Source organism: Peromyscus maniculatus, chromosome 4, assembly GCF_049852395.1.
Source record: "Peromyscus maniculatus bairdii isolate BWxNUB_F1_BW_parent chromosome 4, HU_Pman_BW_mat_3.1, whole genome shotgun sequence".
In the NCBI taxonomy this organism is placed as follows: Eukaryota; Metazoa; Chordata; class Mammalia; order Rodentia; family Cricetidae; genus Peromyscus; species Peromyscus maniculatus.
The window spans coordinates 97,120,273-97,139,400 of record NC_134855.1 but is presented as its reverse complement, the minus strand read 5'-3'; the positions used below and the strand labels follow the sequence as shown (position 1 = coordinate 97,139,400).

The following is a 19,128-nucleotide window of genomic DNA, read 5'->3' as shown; positions in this document are numbered from 1 at the left end:
CCCAGCCCCGACCAATCTGCACTCAGATAGTATAGATGAGGGTCTCCCCCAGAACTTCGGCCCGCGAGGGGCGTCAGGCGGCAGCGGCGGGGTACAAGCCGCACGAGGCCGCCCGTAGCGCCACTGTGGGTGGACACGGGCTGGCGACTAGCAGCGAGCGTGGGCGGGGCGGGGGTAAGCCGGCCGAGTAGCTGCTCGATTGTTCTGGCCTGGCTATGGCGCCTCTCCTCCCCCCCGCCATGGCTCCCCGTGTCCCTGCTCCGCTCCTCTCAGTGAGTGAAAGTGGCCGCCGCCGCCGCCGGCCCAGCGCCCGCAGCCGCCTCAGCGCCGCCGCCATCTTGGGGTCCCAGGAGCCGCCGAGGGAGCGAGCTAGGAGCGTTCCCGTCCAACGCAGTCACCGTCGCTCGGCCTCGGAGAGCGAACCGCGGCTCCACCGTCGGCGGGGCGACCCCCCCCTCCGGACCCCGCCCGCACCCCGCCCCCCCTCCGCCGCCGCCGCGGCGGCGGGGCCCCTCGGCCCGAGGTGAGGTGGAGCGGACGTGGGCGGGTGAGCAGAGGGGGTGTAGTGTAGGCCCCTGTGCGCCCCTCTCTGCGGGCGACGACTGGGCCGCGTCTTAAAGGGGCCGTAGCCCCCGGCCCTTGGATTTGTCGGGGTTAGTAGAGAGGATGGGTGTGGACACTCCCCGTAGGGTTGGGACCTCGGAGACCTGGGCCGCGGCTCTTCCCTCGTACCTCTGGAGCCCTGGGGTCATGGGTGACCTCAGCTACCCGAGGAAGCCCGCGGAGCACCCACACGTGGGGAGTGTTAGACCAGGTGCACGTGGGACCCGGTGGGGCGGTGTCGGGCTAACACGTGTGTGGGTTTGGAGACGGGGAGGGGCAGGGCGGAGGCTTGTTGGGCTGGACGGGGAACCGGGTGAGGGTTCTACCTGTCAGTGGAAACGAGTGAGACCTGTGGGCTGGAGAGGATCAGCGTGTGGGGAGCGAGCCGCGATACGGGGCAATGGTGCAAGTTGCTGGTTGGTGTGAGGGAGGGACAGACTGACACGTGCACAGACTTAGGAATGTGTCTGTGACATCCCTTCGGGGTGTTTGAGGCTTTTGCCGCGCGGCTAAGCAAGTGTCATCTTCTTCTGACAATTCCTTCTTGAGCTTGCTGATGAAAAGTACTACTTCCGTAATCACGGAGGATGGAAGCCCCCTAGAGTTTAGAAGTTGGATAGAGCCGAAGAAGGCATCTAACTATTTTAGTTAAGAACCAACTGTGCTGAGGATTCCTTGATTTACGGTTTTTTTTTTTTTTACTTGTTAGGAATAGGGGAAGGAATTTGAAGGCTGAACTCTTTAAAACATCGCTGGTCATGAGCTTAGTTAGTGACTCCTTAATTTACGTTCCTAATTTTCATTGTGGCTTACTGACACTGGTTCCCACGACTTCCCTTCCTTCCGGTCTGGTCTTTCTTGTTTTTTTATATTTGTTTTTGTTTCGGGCCAGGATGGCCCGGAACTTGAGATCGGCCTGCCTCAGTCTCCACAGTGCTGAGATTGTACACTTCCGTGCCTCCCCTCCAACCCCCCCCCCCCTCCACTAACCTTTTTCAGATATGATGGCAGTTCAGGTGAATTAGACACAGTTCAGAAATTTCCAGTATATGCGAGTTGTGTAACTGTCACCACTATTTAACCAGTCACTTCAAAAAAAAAGTCCAGGAGTCTCTTAAGTACCATACACTCCTCTGTTTCCTCTTTCCACAGCACAACAATCAATCAATTTTCTGTCGTCTTTGACTTTTTTTTTTTTTTGGAGACGGAGTCTCACTATGTGGCTCTGGTAGTCCTGAAACTCACTGTGTAGACCAATCTGGCCTCCAACCCACAGATATCTGCCCACCTAAGTGTCCTGAGTGCTGGGAAATAGAGGCATGCAACACTGTGCCCAGCAGATTTGCCTAATCTTGACGTTTATATAAAGGGATGCTAATATATGTACCCACTTTACTAGCTGCTTTCATGTAATGTGTTTTTGAGGGTCATATATGCTATAGCATGTAAACTTTGCTGTTTTGTTTTGTTTTTGCTGTTACTTTTTTTAAAGAAAGATTTATGTATATGTGTGTGACCCTGAATGGAAGTCAGTTAGAAGAAAGCATCAGATCCTTTGGAACTGGAGTTACAGGTGGTTGTGAACCACCATGTGGGTGCTGGGAACCAAACCTTGGTCCTGTGCAATAGCAGTAAGCAGTCTTACCTGCTTAGTCCTCTCAGCTCCGTGTTCCGGGTGTTTATTTGAATCAGGGTCTCACTATGTAGCCCAGAGTAGTCTTGAACTCACAATCCTCTTGCCTCTGCCTCTTGATAAAGACATGGGCTATCTGGTTTTGTTTTATGCTGGAAATTAACTAGCTCCATCTTTCTATAAAACAACAATCTGGGATTGTTAAATTGGTTTTTCTTGGCGCTGGCTTCTGCATCTTTATCTTTAACCAACGTTGGACTAAAACCTTCAAAAATTTTCAAAAAGCAGAACTTGAATTTGCTTTGGACCCAGCACTCTGATGAATCCAGGATAATGAAGTAGTGTGTGGGCATACTGTGTCGGGGGCGGCCTCACCTCGTTCACAGTCCCTCACTCTCATCTGAGCATTGTTCACTTTGCTCTGTCTGTCTGTGCTGTGTAGTTAGGTCTGTGGTGGTTATGTCTGTCCCGAGCAAAACCATTCCCTAAACAACTGTACACATCGTACTTATATGTTACATTAATACATAACCAAACGGTGACGTAAAGTATATGAAGATGTGGGTAGGTTATGTCAAACAGTACTTCATTTTGAGCATCTATGGGTTTTGGTGTGGGAGAGCCCTGGAACCAGCCCCCAGGATACTGAATGATGACTGCAGACATGAGTGATTTGGGAAGTGCATATGGGACCATGCCTTTGCCACGTAGCCCGGGAGTGTAGTGGTTATACCACTGTATTCATGTAAGCCCACTGTTAGAATGCCTACATGACAGCAGAAATAGCTCAGGGTCACATTTCTCAGAATGTTTGTCATTATATGATGCATGTATGTGCCTAGTAAAATCTGCATGACTTTTAGATTTTGTTGGGTTCTTCTGGGAGGTGGGAGGAAAACATGGTCTCATACTGTTGTAGCTCGAGATAGCCTAGAACTTACTGTGTGGACTGTGGCAGCCTCAAATGTTCAGCAGTCCCAGGAGTGAGCCACCATGCCTAGCTTCTGTCTAAAGTCTAAAGTAAATTTTGTTTTTAAGAGAATAAATGCCTTGTTTTAGTTTGCTGTGTTCTTTCCTCTATGTCAGTGGTTCTCAGCCTTCCTAATGCTGCCCTCTTTAATCCAGTATCTCATGTGGTGATACCAACCATAACATTATTTTCATTGCTACTTCAGAACTGTAATTTTATTACTGTTAGGAATCATAATGTAAATGTCTGTGTTTTCCAATGGTCTTAGTTGATCCTGAAGGGGTCTCAACCCACAGATTGAGAACTGCTGTTCTGTATCTTGAGAAGAGTTCAAACCAAGTTTAAAAATATATACATATACATATATACATATACACATATATAAACTTTTATTTAGTGTGTTTGTGTGCACATGCCACATCACATGTGTGGAAGTCAAAGGACAATTTGCACAACTTGGGGTCATCCTCACTGCCATGTGAGTTCCAGAGGTCAAACTCAGGTCACCCAGTTTGGAGGCAAGTGTCTTGCCAGTTCTCAAACCAGTTTTTGAACTCTTTTTGATAGGGAATGTAACTAGAAAAAATTCTTTGACTGTGCTAGGGTGTGCCTCAGTAGTAGAGTGCATGTTCAGGGCCTTGAATTTGATCCGTAGCACCACCCCCTGCTACAATAGTAGTAATAAAAATAATAATAAAAAATTAATAATAATATATAATCCAGAAAATACTGGTGGTGCATGCTTACAATCCCAGTAGGAGCCTGGAGCCAAGAAAATAAAAAAATTTAAAATTGATTTATTTATTCTTATTTGATGTGCATTGGTGTTTTGCTTGCATGTATGTCTGTGTGAGGGTGTCAGATCCCCTGGAACTGAAGTTACAGACAGTTTTGGGGATGCCATGTGGGTACTAGAATTGAATCTGGGTACTCTGGAAGAGCAACCAGTGCTCTTAATGGCTGAGCCATCTCTCCAGCCCTGAGTTTTAAGCTTCAAGTCAGCCTGGGCTACATAGGAAATTCAGTAAGTACTTATACCCACTGAGCCATCTGGTATCCTGAAGACAAATTTGAAAGTTGACTAGTAAGTCTCAGAATATTGATGCTAGCATACAGTGATGAGAAGAGCTTAGGCATTGCTATTAAAAACCTGTAAGAGCCAGTTAGTGCTGGGAATGTAATTTGGAAGGGTGCCCAAAGCCTGGGTTCAGTCCCCACCAGCCCCTGTACTGGGCATGGTACCACTTGCTGCAAGGTGGCCGGCTTGGGTTATTTCCAACCCTGTCTCTAAAATTAAGTAAATGACCTGGGTGTGGTGGCATATGCCTATAATCCTAGCACTCAGGAGGCAGAGGCAGGTGGATCTCTTGAGTTTGAGGCCAGCCTGGTCTACAGAGCCAGTTCCAGGACAGCCAGGGCTACACAGAGAAACCCTGGCTCAAAAAAAGAGAGAGAGAGAAGAAAAAGTTAAGTAAATGAATAAATATATAAACTAGTTAACATGATCAATACTTTCAGTCTTCTAAACTTGGTTGGTTTTTATCCCTGTTTTACAGATGGCAAGTAAAACTCAGGTAGCCAGTAAGTGGTAGTGTTGTCTCCTTTCAGTCCCAGAAATATTCTAAAGAGCACTTTTGTTTGTTTGAAGTCAATTCTCTTATAGGCCAGGCTGTCCGTGGAGGCTGATCTTGAATTCTTAGTCCTCCTGCCACCACCTCTGAAGAGGTAGGATTACAGACATGTGCCACCACTCTCAAAACAAACAAAAAAGCAGTAAGAATCGCACTGAAAACTTCAGGTTTCTTTATAAAATGCTTTTCCGTAAACTGACTGTGGTAGCACACAGGTATAATCCCAGCTCTTGGCAGGTGGAGACTGGAGGAGAGCCAGTAATAGTTCAGAGAACTTGGTAGGGTCTGGTGATGGATCTCAGTTGGTAGAGTGCTTATTTAGCATCCATAAAGTCCTGGCTTTGATCCATAACAATGTATAAACTGGGTGTGGTGGCTCACACCTGTAATCCCAGCACTAGGGAGATAGCAGCAGGTGGACCAAAAGTTCAAGGTTATAGTGAGTTCAAGGCTAGCATGCCCCAAAATAAGTAAAAGCTTTTTCACTTGAAAGACTTGGGTTTGACAGCTGGGTGTATAGGTAAGTGCTCATAATTCCAGCTCCTGGGAAGGTGAGGCAGGGGAGTGGGGGGTGGGGTTTCCTTGGAGCCGGAAGCCATCTTGGACTACAGAATGAATTCAAGGCCAGCCAGGGATGTACAGTGAAACCATGCTTTAAGATCTATGGTATAGGGCTTAGAGAGGTGGCTCATCGGTTAGGAGCACTGGCTATGCTTATAGAGGTCTCCGGTTCAGATCCCTGCACCCACATGGCAGCTCACAGTTGTCTATAACTCTGATTCCAGGCTGTCACCCTCTTCTGGCCTCCATAGGCACCAGGCAGGCATGTAGTGCACAGATACACTTGTAGGCATTCACATACACATAAAAATAAATCTTAAAAGAAACCACAATATTAATCTCAGTACTTGAGAGGTAGTAGGAGGCTCCTCAGTTCAAGGTCATCATTTGTACTGTTAGTTGCATGTTTTCACTTCGATGGCTTGCTTGGGTTCATTTTGTGGAGACCTTTTAAATGAAGATATCAAGAGCCAGCTTGAGGCCGGGCAGTGGTTCACACCTGGAACTGCTGAACATTTGAGGCTGTCACAGTTCACAGAGTAAGTTCTAGGCAGAGCCTGGGGGAGGGAAGGGAATCTCTGAATTCAAGGCCAGCCTGGTCTACAGAGTGAGATCCAGGACAGGCACCAAAACTACACGGAGAAACCCTGTCTTGAAAAAAACCAAACAAACAAACAAAAAGAATCAGCTTGATTAACCTCACTGTGAAAGTTTTATACAAAGGTTGTCCTGAAAGAGTCCTGTGGGAGCAGTGGACATGCACTTACTGTTTAAAAGGCAGTTGGATGGAAGTTCTGCTATAGAAGATTACACATAAGATTGATGTTTTACCATCATAAAAATTAAAGTTCTACCCCTCCAAAACAAGAAAGAAAGAAAAAAAAAAAGAAACCATGCAAAATAAAACCCAAACTCAATAACAACAAAAACCCGTTGGATATGATGTGAACCTTATCCCAGGACTCGGGAGGCAGAGGCAGCCTGGTCCAGCCAGGCAGGGTAAGTGGAGAAACTCTTGTTTCAAAACAACAAACAAGCAAAAAAACAAACTCACATAGGAACACAATCAACCAAACAAAATGAAATAGAAAAAGATTTCGATTTAATCTCATTTACTGGGCAAGTTATTTAACTTGTAACCTATGCTGACTTGGAATCTGAGTGTCCCACATCTACCTCATGATGCTTCTTGGGATTATAAACTAAGATTACAAGTGTGCATCTCACCAAAGTCCAGCCACTATGAAAATTTGAGCTTCTAATAGGTAAAGTGGAAATTATAATTTCTGCTTCTGAAACTAAATCACATGTTAAGCACTGAGCACATCACTGAACGTAGTTATCTTTTGTTTTCATTTAGGAAGTAAGTACACCAGTGGCTGTCACATTGTTTTGTTGTAGAAGGGAGCTATTGCTTACTAGTAAGAGGGAACAACTAATAGAGCATGAGGTTTTCTGAAATACTTAGGTTTAGAATGTATCTTTAGAAAAATGCTGCTATAAACACCCCACCCCACCCCCACCCCCGACGGGGCTCCTGTTTCCTCTCCCTCTCCCTCCCCTCCGCAGGGTTTCACTGGCTGTCCTGGAATTAGCTCTGTAGACCAGACTGGCCTCAAACTCCAAGATCCTCCTACTTCTGCCTCCCCTCCTGAGTGCTGGAATTAAAGGCATGTGCCATCACTACCCAGTGAGACAGGGTTTCTCTGTGTAGCTCTGGCTGTTCTGGAGCTCACTTTGTAGACTAGGCTGGCCTGGAACTCACAGAGATCCATCTGAATCTGCTTCCCCAGTGCTGGGATTAAAGGCGTGCGCCACCATCGCCAGCTATATTATTTGGGAGGGGGGGTTGTAATTTTTGTTGCTGTTTTCCTATATTCTTATTTTCTATAAAATAAAACAAGTGAGTTATCTCCAGTTTTGCATGTGATAACTTTTCTGCTCAAAAGTTAGTTGCTGAGTAGAATAAAATGTGAAAGTCTGTGTGTGGAAACAGAAAAACAGATAATAAAAATATGTAAGATAAAAAAAAAATAAAGGCACCGTGATCTGTTTATTTATCCCTAGGAATGTTGTCCAGATATGTTGCCAGAAAGGCCAATAAAAATAATTCCCAACTGGTGGTGGTGGCACACGCCTTTAATCCCAGCACTTGGGAGGCAAAGACAGGTGGATCTCTGAGTTCTAGGCCAGCCTGATCTACAAAATGAGTTCCAGGTCAGCAAGGACTGTTACACTGAGAAACCTTGTCTCAAAAAACAAAACAAAAGTCATTCCCAGGAAGAGTATGAGGAGAGAGGCTGTGCCCCATGAGACGGTCCAGTAGGCCAAGTGCTTGCTGTCCAAGTCTCTCAGCTTGAGTGCCACCCCAAACCTGCAGTCGAGGGGAAATGTGCTTTTATTTCTCGGTGGAGGTGTGTGCATACACAGGAAATAAATTGAAGGAAGAGCTGATCGGTGATGGCGCACGCCTTTGATCCCAGCTCTCCAGAGGCAGAGGCCAGTGGATCTCTGTGAGTTTGAGGCCAGCCTGGGCTACAGAGCGAGTTCCAGGACAGCCAGTGGTGGTGGTGCACTGCTTTAGTTCCAGCACTTGGGAGGAAGAAGCAAGTGGATCTCTGGGAGTTCAAGGTCAGCCTGGGCTACAGAGTGAGTTCCAGGATACAAACCCTATCTGGAAAATCCCCCCCCCCTGCCACCACCAAAAAAAAAATTGTTAAAAGTTTTTTTGTTTTGTTTTTTAAGACAGGGTTTCTTTGTGTAGCCCTTGACTCTCCTGAAACTAGCTATGTAGACCAGGCTGGCCTCAAACTCCCAGAGATTCTCCTGCCTCTGCCTCCCAGTGCTGGGATTAAAGGTGTGTGCCAGACAGCTTACTTTGTTGACTGTCAGTGCTGGAGGTCCAGACTCAGGTCCTCAGGACTGCACAGCAGGCACTTTACCCCCGTCCGTCACCTTTCCAGCCTGCTCCTCTTTTAGTAAGAGTGTTTCACACATTTATAATACAGTTAGAGTCTCATAGTCTGCCTGCCTTCCTGGGAGCCTTTGATGTCCTAAAATGATCTTTTACTTTAATTTGCACACATTCACTGGTCATAGTGGCTAATGCTTGCCTCCCCACCTCCAGCACTCTGGAGGCATAGGTATACAACTAGAAACCTAATCTCAAAAAACCAAATAAAGAAAAAAAAGGTTGGGTCTAGAGGTGTGCTCTTAGAGTCCTAGTGTGGATGATTCCAGAGGCTTGCTGGCCCAGGTTCAGGTTCAGTGAGAACTCTGTCTATAAGAGAAGATGGAAAGGCCATTGAAGTGGCTCACTGCATAGAAGCACTTGCCAAGCCAACTGTCCATCCAACTTTGAGCCATAAACCCATACCGCTCTGATTTCCACATACTCAGACTCTCACACATCATGCACAAACTTACACATACAGAGGTGGAGAGTGATAGAGGGGGCACTGGACCTCTGGCCTCTGCATTCTCACACACGTCGTGTACACGCTTTTTTTTAAAGGAGGGGAGAAATGTGCTCTTCTAAATAACCTTAAAAAGGAATGAAATCTGGAATAAATAGTGTATAAATCTATACTCAAACATTTTTTATTACATTTTAGTTTATTTTTGTGTTTGCACACACACATGTACTACAGTGTGTTTGTGTGGGGGCATCAGAGGACAGCTTTAGGAGTTGGTTCTCTCCTTCCATATCTAGGTCCTTGGGATTGAATTAAGGCTGTCAGATTTGGCATCAGATGCCTTTATCCATTGAGCCATCTTGCTGGCTATTCTGAGGCACTCATAAATATGGAATATGATAAAGTCATATTCCATGTGGCTACAGGTTAACAGTTCTGATACTGATGTACATGCATACTACAATTGGATAACTAACTAAATGGGTGATTGGAGACAGACCTCTCAACTGTTGAAATGGGACCCCCCCACACACACACACAGGGTTTCTTTGTGTAGTTCTGGCTGTCCTAGAACTCAGTCTGTAGACCAGGCTGGCCTCCAACTCTCAAGCTCAGGGATCCTCCTGCTCCTGCCTCCCAGGTGCAAGGATTAAATGTGTGTGCCATCACGCTGAACTTTGAATGGAAATTTGTAGGCAAGCAAGGAAAAGAGGATTTCAGTATGAATCCAAGTTTAGCTTAGTATGTAAATAGAGATTATTATACTTAGAAACATTAAGATACATACTCTTGCCAGGTGGTGGTGGTGGTGGCGGCGGCGGCGGCGGCGCTTGACTTTAATCCCAGCACTTAGGAGGCAGAGGCAGGCTGATCTCCTGAGTTTGAGACCAGCCTGGTCTACAGAGCTAGCTTCAGGACAGCCAAGGCTCTTACACAGTGAAACCCTATCTCAAAAACAAAACAAAATCCCCCAAAACATACTCTTGTTCATTATAAACATACAACACATCTATACTGTATTACTGTATTAGTTGGTTACATAACGACATCATGTATCCACTTAGTGCCTAGGTCTTTTTTTTGTTTTTTTCCAGACAGGGTTTCTCTGTGTAGCTTTGGAGCCTATCCTAGAACTCACTCTGTAGCCTAGGCTGACCTCGAACTCAGAGATCCGCCTGGCTCTGCCTCCCAAGTGCTGGGATTAAAGGCATGTGCCACCACTGCCCAGCTTTTCTTTTTGGTTTTTTTTTTTTTTTTGTTTTTTGTTTTTTGTTTTTTGTTTTTTCAAGACAGGGTTTCTCTTGTGTAGCTTTGCGCCTTTCCTGGAACTCACTTGGTAGCCCAGGCTGGCCTCGAACTCACAGAGATCCGCCTGCCTCTGCCTCCCGAGTGCTGGGATTAAAGGCGTGCGCCACCACCGCCCGGCTCTTTTTGGTTTTTTTAAAGTCAGAGTTTCTGTGTAGCTCTGCCTGTCCTGGAACTCAGAGATCTGCCTGCCTCTGCCTCCTGAGTACTGGGCTTGAAGTTGTGCACTGCCAATACCCAGCTAGTGCCTAGATCTTTTATCTTCAATAAAAGGAAAGAAAAAGGTCTGTGTGGTGTTTTGAGTGAGACTGGCCCCTATAGCTTCATGTATTTGAATATTTAGTTCCCAGTTGGTGGACTGTTTAGGAAGGATTAGAAAGTGTAACGTTGTTGTTGGAGTGGTGGGGTGTTGAGGACTCAAAAGCCCACCCTAGGCCCAGTCTCAGTCTCTTTCTGCTCCTGCCTGTGGATCAGGATATAGGTTCTCAGCTACTGCTCCAGCAGTATGCCTGCTTCCCTCCATGCTCTCTCCATGATGATCATGGACTAACCTTGGAAATTGTAAGCCTTCAATGTAAAGCTTTCTTTTATAAGTTGCCTTGGTCATTGTGTGTCCTTGTAGCAATAGAACGGTAACTAAGACTGCTTGGAGAAATGGCCAGTTACAGAGTTGACGGAAATATAAACGATAAAGATGAGAGACCTGTAGGTAAGGGGTGATACCAAAGCAAGTTTTTCCAGCTTTGGCTATTGGGAACTCTTCTCATTGGTTGCTGTGCTCTTTTGATGTATCCTGTCAATTTGGACTTGTTGCTGCTGCCCTTTTTTGTTTGTTTTGTTTTTTCAATAGTGACATTCTTTAATTTTTTTAAAAAAATTAACATTTATTTATTTGTGTGTGCATATATGGAGGACAGAAGATAACTTGTGGGAGTCAGTTCTCATCTACCATGTGGATCCTGGGGCTTGTGGCAAACTTTTTTCCCAGCTGAGCCATCTGGCAACCCCTGGTTTTTGGTTTGGATTTGGTTTTTGAGACAGGTTTCTGTATACCCTAGAAGGCCCTGAACTCACTGTGTTCCCTGCACTTCTTTTTAAAAATTATTTTTATTTTATGTACATTGGTGTTTTGCCTGCATGTATATCTATGTGAATGTGTCAGGTCCCCTGGAACAGGAGTTATAGACAGTTGTGAGCTGCCATGTGGGTGCTGGGAATTGAATCCGGGTCCTCTGGAAGAGCAGCCAGTGCTCTTAAAGTGAGCCATCTCTGCCGCCCACCGTTGCAGTTCTGATCCTCCACTTTTCCGTTCTAGGATACAGGACTGTGCTTGGTTTCTGCAGTGCTGGGGATAGAGCAGAATTTGTGCGAGCAAGGCAAGCATGTACCACCTGAGCTACTTCTCAGATAAGATGCCTGTGGGTTTGTGCTATTCCTTTCAGGCATAAGGGTCACCCAGATTAAAAAGAACTTGGAAAAGTCAGGTCACGTGCAGACTTTTTTGTTACACACTTTTGAAACAATACAGTGTACAAATATTTGTGTAGCATTTGTAGTGTATTAGATAAGTAACTGAGAGATTCATGGTAAACAGCATATACGAGGGTCATAAACAGATTATGTGCCATTTTAATATGAGAGCATCCATGACTGGGCTTTGCAGGGATTCTAAAATCAATATCCTGTGTACACTTAGAAATGACTATATTTCATTTTGAGAAATAGCATGCAGGTTTCATAAGAAAGAAAAGGGATTAAGGAAATATATAATCACAATATACTTATGGGGTGGCAGTATATTCTTTTCTTTATCCACTAAATCCACTTTAGGAATTTGTGGAAGGGACAACCTTTTTTAGCCAAGACCTTTTCAGTTTGCTTTTAAATGCGGGTATTTTCTATCTCTGGAACATTATGCTTTGAGTAAACTCAGCTTGTTAAGTTGCTAGACTGTTTCCATGTTATAGTGACCCTTAGGCTGAGCAAAGTGTTTCTGGCCTTCATGGTTGAGTGCTCTACCTACTTTTGCTGTTTGAGGGCAAGCCAGTTTTTCTCCCTGTATTTGCTCCTTAGTTTGGTGTGTGGTTCATATTATCTCTTCCTAATCAAGAGCTTTGTGACTTTATTTGCCAGGATAAGGTAACCAAATAATTTACAGTTGAAACCTGGATGCTTTGGAAAGTGAAGGGAGAAGGCCTAAATCAGATGAGTGGGAGATAGGTCAGTGTAATGGTGGGACTTCTTGTTTTTTTTTTTTTTTTTTTTTTTTTTTCCTGTTTTGTAGCAGTGGCTGGTTGTTGTGGGTATTCATTCAGCCAATAGCTTTGGAGTACCAGTATTGGGGTGTGGCCTCTTGGCAGGTTACATGGCTGCTTAAAATCTGAGGAGAGGCACACAGTTGCTCTCTTTGGGTGATTGGAGGCTGATAGCCTGCTGCTGGGCAGAACAGAGGACAACAATGGCTGTTTACTTGGTTCTGTATCCATGAGTGTATTTTTCCCCAATTTCATATCTTAATAAATCCTTGATGTCCCTAAACAGACTGGTGATGTGGGAGACCTGCTCCTTCCTCAGCTGATAGTAAAGAATTGGGGCTTTAGAGTCACTGATGGTAAATGCAATTTGTGTGTGTGTGTGTGTGTGTGTGTTTCCACACAGGGTTTCTCAGTGTAGCCTTGGCTGTCCTGGAACTCGCTATGTAGACCAGGTTGACCTCAAACTCACAAACATTCTCCTGCCTCTGCCTCCTGAGTGCTAGGATCAAAGGCATGCACCACTACTGCCAAGCTCCAAATCCATTCATTCTCATTCTCATTCTCATTCTCATTCTCTCTCTCTCTCTCTCTCTCTCTCTCTCTCTCTCTCTCTCTCTCTCTCTCTCTCTCTTTTAACCTAGTTGTTTAAACTAAAATGAGAGTACTTATTGTTTTATTTTTGGACACAAGGTTTCTCTGTAAATTTTGCTGTCCTGGAACTTGATCTATAGACCAGGTTGGCCTTGGACTTACAGAGATCTGCCTCTGCACACCACCACTGCCTGGCTGAGTTTGACCTTGAAGTTTTGATCCTCCATGTGCTGGAATTATATAGGTGTGCACTACTGTATCAGGACAGAATTTGTAGTATACACATTAAATGAGCTAGTTTGTTTTGTTTATTTTAAGTTAAGAAATTGTGTGTGTGTGTGTGTGTATGTGTGTGTGTATGTATAGCACATGTATGTATATACCACAGGCACCAGAAGAGGGTGTCAGGTTCCCTGGAACTGGAGTTACAGACAGCTGTGAGCCACCGTGTGGGTGTTGGAAACTGAACCTGGGTCTTCTGCAAGAGCAGCCAATGCTCTAAGTGCTGAGCCATCTCTCCAGCCATTTTATTTTTCAAGTTTTTGATAATGGGTTCCAACCTAGGGCCTCTCACAGGCCAAGAAAGCTCTATAATAACCCTGAGCCAGTAATTGACCTACAATATAGAATCCCCACACTAGTAGATTTTTCTAAGTATGTATGTATGCACATACACATAAGTAGACTTAACATGGACATGGGGCAATTATGAGGAGCTGAAGTATAACCAGGATTATATAGAGTCTTAGCACAGGCCAGTCAATGGTAAATTGTTCTGTCAATGTATTGATAGTTTTTCCATCCTTAGAAATGTCAGTGTAAGGCAATATAAACTTTGAAGAGTTCTTCACTTTAAGATTGGAATAGATTTGACAAGATTTTAGAAGAAGGTATTCCTCCTTGGAGTCTTTCCACTCCTGGAAAGTTTGCACCTTTCTTTAATCTGTGATTCCCCCTGCTAAGAAAGAAGATGGCTGGGCATGATGGTGAGATTTTGTAGAAAACTCTAATAATATATGTATCCCCCTGGCAAATAGGCTACCTCAGACATACAAATGACTATAAGTATAAAAAGAAGGTGATGTTGAAAATAAATACTGTACTCTGCAAGATGCACACAGTCAGCACTTCACATGGATAGTTATTCATTCTTTTTTTTTTTTTTTGGTTTTTCGAGACAGGGTTTCTCTGTGTAGCTTTCCGCCTTTCCTGGAACTCACTCTGTAGACCAGGCTGGCCTTGAACTCAGAGAGATCCGCCTGCCTCTGCCTCCCGAGTGCTGGGATTAAAGGCATGCGCCACCACCGCCCGGCATGTTATTCATTCTTTTTGTAGTTATTAATGGAGGAGAAACAGGAAATACATCTAAGGATCGTTTGAAAAAGTGTTTTATGAATTGTGTTGCAGTTGATGATAATGTTTCTACACTTTGCCTTTGCACTAGACGCCTTCGAACTATCTGAGTTTGTTGTGGTCGCCATGTCTTGTGTTGGAGAGAGCCTGATTTCTGTGTGTATGGAAGGCAAACAGCAGAAGGGAGAGGAATAGCCTTTCATGGTTTTCTTTTCTTTTTCCACTCTCTTCATCCTGCAGCTGTGCAGTCGGAGGCCCTTGTGCATGAAGACAGATTTGTTCTATGGCCTCGGAGTTGGGTGCCGGGGACGATGGCAGCTGCACTGAGCTGGCAAAGCCCCTCTATCTTCAGTACCTGGAGAGGGCCTTGCGTTTGGACCATTTTCTGCGACAAACATCGGCCATCTTCAACAGGAATATTTCTAGGTTGGTTACTTTATCTCTAACAATGTTTTATTTCATTTGTGATTACTGTCTCTAAGATTTAATGGTAAACTATTATATGATTTTTATTTTTGGTATTTTTTTTTCTCTTTCAAATAAAACAGTCAACTTTTTCAAAGACTATTTGTTCTTTAAGTGTTCATTTATAATAACCTTAAGTTAATCATTCAGTCAATTTTTTTTTTTTTTTTTTTTTTTTTTTTTGAGACATGGTCTCCCTATCTAGACCAGGCTGACCTAGAACTCATGGATCTCTGCCTCCACCCCTGGAACATCAGGTTTAAAGGTGTGTGTACCAGCTTGCCTGACCACTTAGATATCTCTCTCTCTCTCTCTCTCTCTCTCTCTCTCTCTCTCTCTCCCCCTCCCTCCCTCCCTGTCTCCCTGTCTCCCTCCCTCCCTCTCTTTCCCTCCCTCCCTCTCTCTCCTGACCACTTAGATATCTCTCTCTCTCTCTCTCTCTCTCTCTCACACACACACACACACACACACACACACACACACACACACACACACATATACATATATTTATTTATTTAGTTATTTATACTGGTCTCAAATGAACTCCTGATCTTCCTGCCTCCACCAGGTGCCAGGTTTATAGGCACGTGCTGCCACAATTGTCTCAAAATATGTTTTGTTGGATAATCTTTAATTACAGACTTATTCTTTATTATTCAATTTATAGTGATGACAGTGAAGATGGACTGGATGACAATAATCCCTTATTGCCCGAGTCTGGGGATCCCTTAATACAAGTAAAAGAAGAGCCTCCAAATTCATTGCTAGGTGAAACTTCTGGGGCAAGCAATTCTGGATTATTGAACCCATACTCACTGAATGGAGTTCTACAGTCAGGTCAGTGTGGGGTGGGATTCCTCTGGACCTTGAGTTCTCTTGGGGCAGTCATCCTTTCATTTTTTTTTTTTTTTATTCTTTATGTTTCTTTATCCAGAATCAAAATCTGACAAGGGGAATTTATATAACTTCTCTAAGTTGAAGAAAAGCAGAAAGTGGCTAAAGGTAAGAGATAAGACAGAATGTTTCCAGTCCAAATAACCTACTAAGACTGCAATAGAAGGGAAGTCACCGCTCCATTCGGGCGTATTGGCAGATGTTTCCGGACACAGGTTTTTATATTGGAGCTTGTTTTGCGAAGAGAACTCAGGGAAGTAATTTTACTAGACTTACATTAAATATGAGGCGCTGAGGAAGGAAGAGAAATTGATTGGATAAGCTGCTTCCTTCACTGGCTCACCTTGTAATTAGAAATGTCAGTTTACTTTTCGTGAATTTTTGAGTAGTTCATCAAATGTCCTGAGTGCCTCCATGTGCCGAGTCCATGTGCCAGCTACTATTATAGGTAGACAAGTTTCTGATCTGTGTCATTTACATTCTGCATGAGGGAGGTAGTGAGTAAGAGTATAAACAAGTAATTACAATTTCATTAAAAGATAGCATTTCAACAGAATTCTGAATGATCAGAGTGAGCCGTGTGACTATCTAAGGTAAGAGCCATTGATCATGAGACATACACAAGAACCATTCACAAAGAAGCAACTTGGTGTGTCTGGGAGAAGAGGCTAGTGTGGCTGGCAAAGTGAATGGGGTAGTAGAAATGAGATTAGACCCTAGTGATGTGGGCTGCCTTCCATTGTTAGGAGTGCCCTTCCTCAGATCACAGCCATAAGTAGTTATCACAGTGGCGTAGTATTTACACCACTGCTGTGACTGGTCAGAGTGAACAGAGCGTGATATTTCTTCTCTTAAAAGGGTCTCATTTAGTTAAAAAAAAAAAAACGGATTTACTATTTCTTTTCTATGACTTCAAAATGATGTAAATCCTTTAATATCACCACCATGTCCTTTAAAACTCAGGTGGTTAAAGGCTGACTTGCTTTCTATCAGAAAGACTTTTAGGAAGTTAGAAATACAGAAACCTTTATGCTTAACTATCACATTTTTAAGAATTGAGATATGGCTCTGGGAGGTGGTTCACAATGCTTGTTGCTCTTGCTGAGGACCTGGGTTTTGTTCCCAACACACATGGTGTCTCACAACCATCAATAACTCAAGTTCCAGGGGATCTGATACCTTCTCATCCAGCGGGCACCAAGTATGCACAAAGTTCATATAAGTGCACGGAGACAAAACACAAAGTAAATAAATCTTTTTAAAAAAAAGATAAATATTGAGATATAAGTCATTGACTATAAAATCTAATCTTTTAAACTGTGAGACATAGCTTTTAATATGTTCACAAACTTCTTGGCAATTACCATTGTCTAATTTCAGAACATTTCATCATTACATGAAGAAACCCCTTGCTCATTAACAGCCACTCCTATCCTGAGAGCCTCTCAGTCCCTGCTGGCTATTTCTCTCTCTCTCTCTCTCTCTCTCTCTCTCTCTCTCTCTCTCTCTCTCTCTGTTGATTTGCTCATTCTGGACATTTCATATAAATTGAATCATAGTATTTGGGCTTTTGTGGCTGGCTTTTTTTACTTGGTATACTACTTGAAGGTTTATTATGTTCCGGTGTGTGTTAGTACTTGGTATCTTCTCATGGTCTAATCTGAATCTACCACGTTTTGTTTCTCCATTCACAAACTACTGGACATTGAGTTGTTTCTCCGCTTCTGGCTATCACACCTTGCTTTGTCCTTATTCTTTATATGCTGTATTCCTTTTTTTTCCCTTTATTCCTATACCCTCATTTTTTTGTATTCAACATTTAGATGGATTTTTTGTTGTTGTTACAGAGAAGCATAAGAATCTGAAATGACTATATTCTGGCTCTTTTGGTCATTGTTCTAGCATCTGGGGAAAAAAATGATTGGATTGTAAAAGAAATGTCTTCACAGCAAAAGTTATATTCAATTTTCACCCCTTTTCTAGAGTATTCTTTTAAGTGATGAGTCCAGTGAGGCAGATTCTCAGAGTGAAGACAATGACGATGAAGAAGAAGAAGAACTCAATCTCAGCCGAGAAGAACTTCACAACATGCTTCGATTACACAAATATAAGAAACTTCACCAAAATAAATATAGTAAAGATAAGGAGGTGAGAGTTTCCAGAGAACGCTCCACCACATTCTTTTAATCTGTATAAAATAATAATTGCTAATAGTTATTGTGATAGGAAATCTAGCTTTGGAAAGTAGGTAATTGAATGTCTTTTGAATATCCTTAGTGTTGTGTTTCCATCCTCACTGCCTCAGTTCTAGGCCACTTTGATCACTTTAGAAAGAACCCTTTTGCCCTTAGCTTCTGCTCTTTTCTGGTCTTCCTTGGTACCAGGCAGCCACCAGTCTACCTTCTTTCTTGATACTTCTTTGTATTTTACATACTTATTTACTTGAGACTTGCTTAGGAGGGTGACCTTGAACTCCCATCTCCACCTTCCAAGTGCTGGCGTGTGCCAACACGTACAGTTGTGGTGGTTTTATTTTTGGGTGGTGTTACAGATTGAGTCCAGGGCCTCATGCATGCATGTTCTTCGTAAATGTGTCCATTCTAGACATTTTATACAAATGGAATCAGATAACTTGGTACTTTTAAACCCAGCTTCTCTTACTTACTGTAATGTTTACAAGGTTTGTCCATGTTTGTACCATGTATTACTCTCTTATTCATTTTTTTATTCATTTTTTTATTGCCAAATGGTTTTATTTATAGAACATGGTGTTTTTGTTTGTCACTCGATGAGCTGATTTTTCCCACTTTGGGCACTATTGTATCCTACTGTGAAGGGTTTTTTGTAGGTGTATGTTTTCATTTCTCTTGGTTATATACTCAGCACAGAAGTTGCTAGGTCATGTGATAACTGTGCTTAACTTTGGAGACTGTCAGTATATAATTACCAGTGCAATTACTCGTTGATGTTTTCTTTCTGGGAAAAACTTTTCTTCATAGATCAATATTATAGTGATGATAGTTCCCACCCAACCTCCCACCCCTTGGCTGTCCTGGAACTTGCTCTGTCGACCAGGCTGGCCTTGAACTCAGAGATTTGCCTCCCTCTGCTCCTCCTAAGTGCTGGGATTAAAAGTGTACGCCACCACTACCCATTTGATGATAGTTTTAATGACAACTATTTGACCACTGTTACCAAAACATTCTGATTTTTGCCAGAAATATAGCCTATTGTACACAATGAGCAGTAGTATATTTTAAGACCAAATGATTTCCAGCAATATTAAGGTTGAATGGTAGTTCAGAGAACCTTGAGTAATGCACATAAACTTACAAACTACAAACCTATGAGAATGATAAGCAGTGGAATACCTAACTTTTGTTGTTGTTATTGTTGTTTTGACATAGAGTTTCTCTGTGTAGCCCTGGCTATCCTGGAAACTCACTTTGTA

General features: G+C 43.4%; 1 protein-coding gene across 4 annotated transcripts in view; it reads left to right on the top strand.

Moving 5' to 3' along the window:
• Nucleotides 1-397: 397 nt before the first annotated feature.
• The window catches only part of Ino80 (INO80 complex ATPase subunit), a 112,836-nt gene continuing 94,105 nt past the window's right edge, over nt 398-19,128 (top strand). For 2 of the 4 annotated variants that reach the window (XM_042275971.2, XM_042275969.2), the window contains exons 1-5: nt 398-523; nt 14,559-14,744; nt 15,451-15,620; nt 15,718-15,785; nt 17,661-17,825. In XM_042275971.2, coding sequence (XP_042131905.2) covers nt 14,602-14,744; nt 15,451-15,620; nt 15,718-15,785; nt 17,661-17,825 — 546 coding nt within the window. In that variant the 5' untranslated portion in view covers nt 398-523; nt 14,559-14,601. The other 2 variants (XM_076570371.1, XM_042275970.2) reach the window with 2 other exon arrangements.